Genomic DNA, 8,412 nt, shown 5'->3' with positions numbered 1-8,412 from the left:
TGACTCTGTCGGCTGTCGAGCGATGCCGTGCACGTCTTCAGTGCACCCTAGCCTACCTGCATGCACTGGTCTGTGCAAGGATGAAATCTCCGACGATGAACACCGCCACCAACGAGGTACGTCCTTCCTCTTTTCTCGTCAGTTATATTACTTTCTTAAGTATATTTTTAGCTGCACTCCACTGCACTCGGGTTATATTAGGTGAGTGACTTTATCTCAAAAACTATGATTCAAGCAATTTCCTAGGTACAGGTCAAGCCCGTCCGTTACCTGTGAGCGCCAACTGGAAATAGTCAGTTCAACACCATAGTTGACGTCATCACTCCGACGAGGACAGAAGGTCACCGTCACTATCATCATCACCGACTGTGTACTCCGGAGCTCGAAGCTTTGGGAATCCCCACTAGTCAGGGCCTCCATGTACATCCACCTAGGGTTCATCGCATTACGTAGTTACATCTCGTTAGGGAATTATCCATCAAACAACATCACCGCCAGCGTTCGACATCAAAAGGCCATCATTTGGGTTGATGATGCCACGATCATAAATCCAGTCTGATGCATACAATGATGCATAATTAATGGTGATTTGGCACCATCATGATGACATTATCCGCGTTTCATGTTAATTTATATTTGATGACTTGCCTGGCCCATTTTTAAAAAATTATATTTTTAGTTTACTTAAGTATATTTATAGTCCCAATAGTTTCTAATTCAAAATATGTTTTAATATTGTAATGATGTGCCAAATTATGCTGTGAGTTAATTATGCACTAGTATTTTAAATTAAAATGATAAGAAGAATGAAAATAAAATTTGAATGGGACCTAGACAAACCACCATGCCAGCTGATAAGCACAATAGTTTCTCAACTAGTCGCAGGATAACGACTTATGTAACCCAAGGCATCGAAACATGAGGTAGAAGCAGCAATGGGCACAAGGGCCCAGTTTAGGTCCATCATAAGCCCAAGTATAAACGAATGTGTAACCCATACACATTAGTTAAATTCAATATTAAGTAATGGGAGACTTTATTAAGCAGCAGAAAGTTTGAATACTTTCCATATGGAATTAGTTATTTGTCATTTAAATTTTAGCTTTGTCTTGGGCCGGGTTGACAAAATAAGAGATACATCATGGCTTGTTGGGTTAGAATCTTGTGAGAATAACAAATAGAAAATGAGCAGGCCTCAAAGAGACCAACCAAAAGCTTCTATCATAATGGGTAAGTTTTAAATAATAGGACATAATCTCAGCCATACAATCTTTTTATAGAGGATCAAATGGTCAGATTAAAAATAACAAATTATTTACCGTCAGAATAACAATCCTCCCAACATTATGATTCACAGATCATCACTGATGAGGATGGTGAGGGCCCTCAATGGATGAATCAGGAAGGTGAATGGTGACAAGGTTGGAGACATGGATTACTCTGAGGTGGAATGAAGATGTACCATAAAAGAGAGGACCACATGTGTAATTTATTCACAACTGATGGTACATCTCTGAAGGAGGTTGGATGGCTAAAGGGAGATTTGTCCATCTTTACCTCTAGCCATTGCCTCTTGTCATATGCCAGTTTTTGGCTAAAGGGGACCGCTAATGGCCTGCTGAAGACCTTTTTGGTTGGCCCACCCCATCTATGCCCTCCAAAAATTCTTGATTCTTTAGAGAGGTTCTCTTGGCCCAATTTCATCATCTCCCCATGAAAAATGAATCTCGGTTGTTGGAGACACATCGGGAATTTGTCTGGCAGTTTAGGAGCGGTGACATCTCTTTAACAGCTTGAAGAGATTTGGAAGACACTAAAGGAGCTCAAGGATTTGTTTTAGATGGAGGAGGATGAGCACAGACACATATACATGAACCATAATACCTTGACCCTATGCATCTGAATAATGGCAATCCTGGTTCATCTCTGAATTAAATATGTTGTTATCTAGCTTGTAGACATCTCAATGAAATACATTTAGCATAAATTGACTTGAAAATCAAACTTCTGTTTGTGTTTTTTGTTTCATAGAACAGCCTCCTTGTGGCATTTTTTCTAACATGTGTGTTTCATTAGAATCTCTACCACTGTTGTCCCAGTTTATTTGGTTAATCCGCTTAAGAACACCATAAATTCGTTATTGATTATACAAACAGATTTGTAAATCATATGTTACTAAAATAATCAACCTCCCTAATGATATTATTACATACAATAAAAATCCTAATTCATGTTACTATTCTCTGATATAATCTACTTACATCTTTAGATTTCATATCTTAAAGCCTCCTAAAATGTTGAAGTAACTTTTTTCTCCTATTCATTCAGTTACACGCCTACCATATATAATATTCCTTCACTCAGTTAACCTACATATCCTTAATTAAACTCTTCTTACAATCATTTTACTGTTATTCACATTCTTCTATATAATTTATCTTATAATTTATTAAAAGATAAAATATCCATATTCACTACCTCCATAAATCTATTCCTTAAATTCCAATATCTGTATATTATATCTTACATATATATTATTATTATGAATAAAAGTTAATCATAGAAAGATATGTCTCCTGCTATTTATATTGCAAATTATTTTTACTAATCCCTTGCGACTTATTGATCTTATATTTTAATAGAAAATTAAAAAGTTCACTTTCTACTACCTATCTTAATATATTATTTCCTTATAATACAATAGGTAATATCTATAAATAATATATTTTTCTTATAGATATCCAACCTATATCTTTCTTTAGTTCTTAACAAACCCTGCTTTCTATTACCTATTATTATACATCATATTCTTATTACCTATCTCCTCACCTTTTATTATCTTCTCATTTTATCACTTTATCCCTTCTTATATTCTACTATGTAAATAATTTCTCTTGTTAGCCTTATTATCACTTTATTTTTCTTGATCCTAACTCTAGGATCAGATCTATCTCTAAAGGCATGCCTCTTTTGTGGCAACCTCACTCACCACTACATATTTGAGCGAGTTTAGATAATTAGAAATTTATTCGATCTAGCCAAGTTAAATATTGGGCGATACTAAAATTAAGATCCTAATTTGGATTTATCAGTGTCAGCTTAGTTGTAATCACCACCAAAGCGAATAGAAGGCATCAAACCCTCATCGTGAAGTTTAAGGTATGTCATTCATGGATATGTTGTTCAAAAAATGTTTCTGAAAGAAGGCGAGAGAAGCCCCTATGCAATGCTATGGTGGGTTGCCACCACTTCAGTGAAGTCCCTGTAATGAAGGGCAGTTCAAGTATTTCAGCCGACCAAGAATGATATCTTGAATGACATAAATGTTATTTAAAATGTGTCATGCATTCCACAAAACATGTGGTAGATCATTTGCCTGCAGTGTCACCGAAGAATAATGAAACATACATGTGAAGTGTACCACCATGATGAGTTTCCATAAAGAACTCGGTCGTTGTCTTGTTGTGGAAACCCAAATTCTTTTGTGATGGAATCCATAAGGATTGAAGTTTGTTTCCACCGTTGGAAACATAAACTTCCCACAGTAACAAGAATTGGTGAATGACACGCTGAGAAAGTAATATTATTCCATCATACCACATTTTTTAGATTTATTTCAAGGAGAGCTCAACAAAAAGACTATGTAGTTTTAGATTTCATTGATCTACAGAAATTAATCAATATGATTCTGTGGAATGAATTTTTACTAGATTTGTGTTACCACATATTAAATTAACACTCATCCTCAATAATTGATTAGTATGCGCTGATACCAATTGATGAAAACGTATCTCTTGCATCTTTTCTTAAAATAAATCAATTGAATAATAGAGTTGGAGAAAATTATATCCAAGGAATTTAAAATGAATGCAAGGATAATACCTGAGCCCATTACAATATTGATCTCGTGGGGTAGCTTTTGGGTCAATACGTAGTTACATTGGTAATGAGGTTAATGGGATATCTCAAAAAATACCATTCTGGTGGCCCAATGACTAAGCCCATATTTATAGAGAAGAGAAGCATCATTATCCTCATCATTCAATCTTAAAAAAAAAAAAAAATTCTATCCAAGATGGACCTTGCCTCTATGTATGTCCACCCAAAACAATTATAAAGAAAGTGACCATGACATTGTAGGGTTTCCCGGAGTTCCACAAGACAGATTTCTAAAGTGGACCGTACAAACTGTTGTTGACATGGATCGTACAAAGGCATTGGAATTCTTCATCCATGTATATGTATTTGTCGGCATAAAACTCTATTATCCGGAAACGACACTTGTTCCTTATGGCTGGTTTTCTATGTTTTATTCTATTTCCTAGATTTTATGTTAGCTTTGACCATGGGGGTGATTGCCGATTAATCGGCTGCACAAAAAATTAACTAAAATAATGAACACAAAAGGAACCATAACTAGTTACTAAGCCATGGCTAAAGCTAGAGGTCGACTACCATTGCTTGAAGCCATAAAAGACGGATTTATAAGATCGATGGTCGTGATGATAATTGCATTCCACTTCTTCAAAAATACCAGTGTTAAGGAGTCATGGACAGTGCGCCAACTCGCCAAGTCAAAGCACATACCAGGCGGTCTTCGTCTAGGATCTAATCAAGATTTGTTTAGTAATAAATCAACCTATACACTATACTCATTAGAGGCTTAGATGTTAGGATCAAATATAAGTTCAAATATAGAGCAGGATTAAACCTAGACGGACAGGATTAAATCTAGATAGCATTATAATGGTCAGGATCACAGTGGGTCCACTGCACCAATCTACGGATGTGATCGGTGCACCCACTTAGTTATGACGGTCCAGATCTAATCTGATCAGTGTTATAAGGAGGGAGTATACGGGACCGATCGACGGTCACGATCGGTGTACCTCTTTGGATTATAACGGTGCAGATTAAATCTGCATCCAAACGGATATATCTCAATAACGGAAGATTACTATTCTTGTATAAGAACAAATGTAAACGAACATCTTGTAGCCGGGAATAACAACGATCCAACACTTGCACCTCTTCTCTTGGTGTTCTTCCTCTCTTCTTCTCTCTTCTTACTTCTTCTATCTTCTTCCTTCTACCTCAATCGAAGATTCTCAACAACCAGAAACCCAGACAAGTAACTTAGAAAACGCGGCATCAATCTTGGAGAAAGACAGGTGACGAAGAATACACGTTGATGAAACGATATAGGCCCTTATTTTTTATGGGGCGGCCATCGATGTTCGTGGATAAGGAAGGAAGAGCAGCTGGATCTAGTGGGATCTAGCGATCACGACGTGATCCGGCGGCAGAAAGTGGCACACGGGGACCGTCCCGGGCTTCACCTTCAGCATCTGGAAGGCGATGTGCTTAGGGTTCCACTTGGAAGTGTCCGTGTGGCACGCCACCACGGCTTCAACCTTGGTGCCTTCCGCCCCCGCCAGAGACACCGTGTAAGCCTTGGTCGAAGGCGCGGTGTGACAGTAGAACACAGCGTACGCGTACTTTTCCGGGTGGCAGGCGAGGGCTCCGCCGTCTGCGAGCTTCTTCACGCCGCTGGGCTCGATGGTGTACACCTGCTTGGAGGGCTTCCCGCTGGTGACGACCGTGGAGACCGCCGCGAGGTCGCGGGAGCCGAGGCTGACCGTGGAAAAGTCGACCACGGACTCGAGCGAAGTGGCGCAGAATCTGGTCTCACCGGCCAGGGGCGTCTCCTCGCACCGTTTTAGGGTTTTGCGGACGATGTCGGCCTCGGCCGAGCGGGGTTTCACCGAGAGGAGGCTCAGAATTTCGGGCAGTTTGGCGGACGAGAAGGGAACTGAGTCGGCGACGGAGCGAGGCAGGAACTTGGCTGCGGACGCGGGCGCGGCGAAGTTCACGCGCATCTTGGAGCCCGCCACGAGGTCCGTCTGTCGGAAGAAGATGGTTGAATTGGCGTTGGCTCGCACCTGCGTCTGGGTGGCGGCGTACTGGTAGTTGAAGTTCGGGAGAGTGACATTGACGCCGCCTATCGGGCTCGGTATAATGAATCCGTATATTCCCCTCCACCACGCCGGAGTCGCCAGCTTGCTATCTGCGCCGCAAAGGGAAATTTTTAGTTTCATCTCAGAACGGAGTGGAACGAAACGGGACTGAGTGCGCGAGCTTTTAACGTTCCATCGTCCTCTTTTCTTTCAAATGGAGCGATGGGGGGGTGGGGATCGGGGTTTCGGCAGCGAATTGTTATTTCTATAGTGGCTGGGACATTAGAAAACCTGTCAGTAGGGAGGAGCGGAACGCGATAGGAATATCCGTGGAGGGAAGAGCTTGGTGCCAGTAGGCTTCCGGGGTTATTGAGCTCCCAGCGACTTCCTGCGCGGTACCTCCTGCGGAGAGAATTAATCTCGTCAACGCGGATTCAATACCTTTTTCCGTATCTCGATGGACTCAAGTTATGGAGAGAACAAAGCTCTCGGTCTTTTGCGGTAAGATAAGAAGCTCTCGGGTAGGAAGGAGCACTTTTAGAGTACAAACCTCTCGGAATGATACGAAATCGAGGGGGGGGCGGAGGGGGCGCGGCTTCAGCAATAACCGCCTACGCAAGCATAAAAAACAGAAACTTTATTAGCAGTTCTTACTAGAGCCCACGTTACACGGATGGCCAATGTTATACGTATGTTTAAGTACGTATGGCCGTTAAAAATGCGGAAACTCACGCAAAGAAACAGCAAAACCAGGATGTAGCGCGCCATGGAGTCGCAAAGATTGGACCTAAGAATGGCTGGACGATCTCCGGAGTGATACCGTCGGAGATGGGTTTCCATTGAATTTATAGGGGCTACCTGACCCATTTAGAGAGAGAAACGGAGACAGAGAGAGAGAAAGAGACGGAGAGAGAGAGTGATAGAGAGACAGAGAGAGAGAGTGATAGAGAGACATACAGAGACAAAGGGAGAGACAAAGAGCTAGGTGCGAGATAGAGACAGCGAGTCAGGGAGAGGGGAGAGAGAGAGAAGGGGGCCACACGAAGGACGAATCAGGCCTTTCAGAGTAGGCGAAGGGTCACCGATAGTTGATGGACTACGTATCAGGGCATTAATGGCTTGGCGTGTCCCAGTGGGCGGCTTGGCGTGACAAGCATGAAATCTTCCTTTCTTCTCGTGTGGATGTCGGCAACTGTTAGACTTTGCGCAGCTTCCTCGACGATACTATTTTCTTCGGATTGCTCCCTTCTCTTTTACCGTCTATTATATCTGACTATGAGTCATCTCTTCGCAACCTATGTGAGTTTCCCCTCATCAACTAATCAAACGAGTGGTTCAGGCATTAGCAGACGTATGTTACCAATGTAGTTTTACAACTGCAACCCCATGACCATTTGCCCAGGCCCTACAACACCATTGCCATAGAGACAGATCAAGAAAGCTATTCTTAATAAAACATTAACAGACCAATCACGATGTATAATTTATGCGGCATGCATACGCATGTGGACGTTTTTTATTTTATCATATCGAGAAATCAACGTCAGGTTTCTTCCATCCACAAGAGCGACGCGAGAAAAATCGTATGTACCGAAAGCTACTCGCCTCTTGACCTCTTACCTCACAGAAAGCCAAAATACATTTTCTGAAGCTATACTTTAATACTCTTCGAATCTAAATAAAGTTAAACAATGTTTTAGTCCTTCCAAAGGCATGATTCGCGCTTCCATTTTCGGTCCCCTGTCAGTCAGAATCGTAGAATCAAAATCATGAAGTCAGGATCCAACTGTGATGATACACTTGACGCATCGGTTTCAAAAATTTATTAATTAATCATATTTATTGCTTGCGATTTGTACATTTCGTTTGAATATCGAAGTTAAAGTTAACCTCATAGCATGCATTTCGGCGATTGTCCAACGTGGCTACAAGTAATATATTCCATAATTGGTCAATATATTGATCAAAATAATTTCGTCAGTTCTTGTGTTTGTTCGGCTAATTCCAATTAGTGATGAGATGTTTAGTTTCCATGCCAACAAATTTACTGTCTTCTACCGTATCCGTGGACTTTGTGGTCCGCTTTCTCTTATTGTTCTGGTGAAGTATCTTTTGTTCTAATGCAGTTGAGTTACATAAATATTTGTATTAAAGTTTATTAGGTTGTTAGGCAACGATATTAAATTCATTATAAAGGGAAACCTCACACAAGCTAAAATCCATTATTGGAGGTTTAATATTCCAACTTCCTCTCCATTAGGTCTTTGTTAACGGGGAGTGGTCTCGTCGTTTCTGTTTCGCGGTAATTCCTGAAATAAATTGACGTTAATTGAGTTTTTGACTCTAATAATCTACTTAACCGCTGTTCCGTTGTACCTGACAACATTTATTTGATACGAGCATCATGCCAACGATGCAGTAATCGGCTTCGCATCCGAAATTCTTTGTCAAACAG

General features: G+C 40.9%; 1 protein-coding gene across 1 annotated transcript; it reads right to left on the bottom strand.

Annotated features, from left to right (window-relative positions):
• Nucleotides 1-5,132: 5,132 nt before the first annotated feature.
• On the bottom strand, nt 5,133-6,836 carry LOC144708583 (BURP domain-containing protein 6-like). Its single transcript, XM_078581980.1, has 4 exons — nt 6,690-6,836; nt 6,508-6,568; nt 6,249-6,359; nt 5,133-6,067 (listed from the first exon to the last, which is right to left on the bottom strand). Exons 1-4 carry the CDS (start codon nt 6,822-6,824, stop codon nt 5,268-5,270), a joined length of 1,107 nt encoding a protein of 368 aa, XP_078438106.1. The 5' UTR covers nt 6,825-6,836; the 3' UTR covers nt 5,133-5,267.
• Nucleotides 6,837-8,412: the final 1,576 nt, after the last annotated feature.

This window comes from Wolffia australiana, chromosome 10 (assembly GCF_029677425.1).
Source record: "Wolffia australiana isolate 7733 chromosome 10, ASM2967742v1".
In the NCBI taxonomy this organism is placed as follows: Eukaryota; Viridiplantae; Streptophyta; class Magnoliopsida; order Alismatales; family Araceae; genus Wolffia; species Wolffia australiana.
The sequence above is the reverse complement of the archived record's forward strand: the minus strand, read 5'-3'. Positions and strand labels throughout refer to the sequence as shown.

Coding starts and splice junctions, on each gene's coding strand:
- LOC144708583 (XM_078581980.1), bottom strand. CDS start 6,824: ATGGGTCAGGTAGCCCCTATAAATTCAATGGAAACCCATCTCCGACGG. Junction 6,569..6,689: donor TGGTTTTGCTGTTTCTTTGC/GTGAGTTTCCGC, acceptor ATGCTTGCGTAG/GCGGTTATTGCTGAAGCCGC. Junction 6,068..6,248: donor CCGCTCCTCCCTACTGACAG/GTTTTCTAATGT, acceptor TTTGCGGCGCAG/ATAGCAAGCTGGCGACTCCG.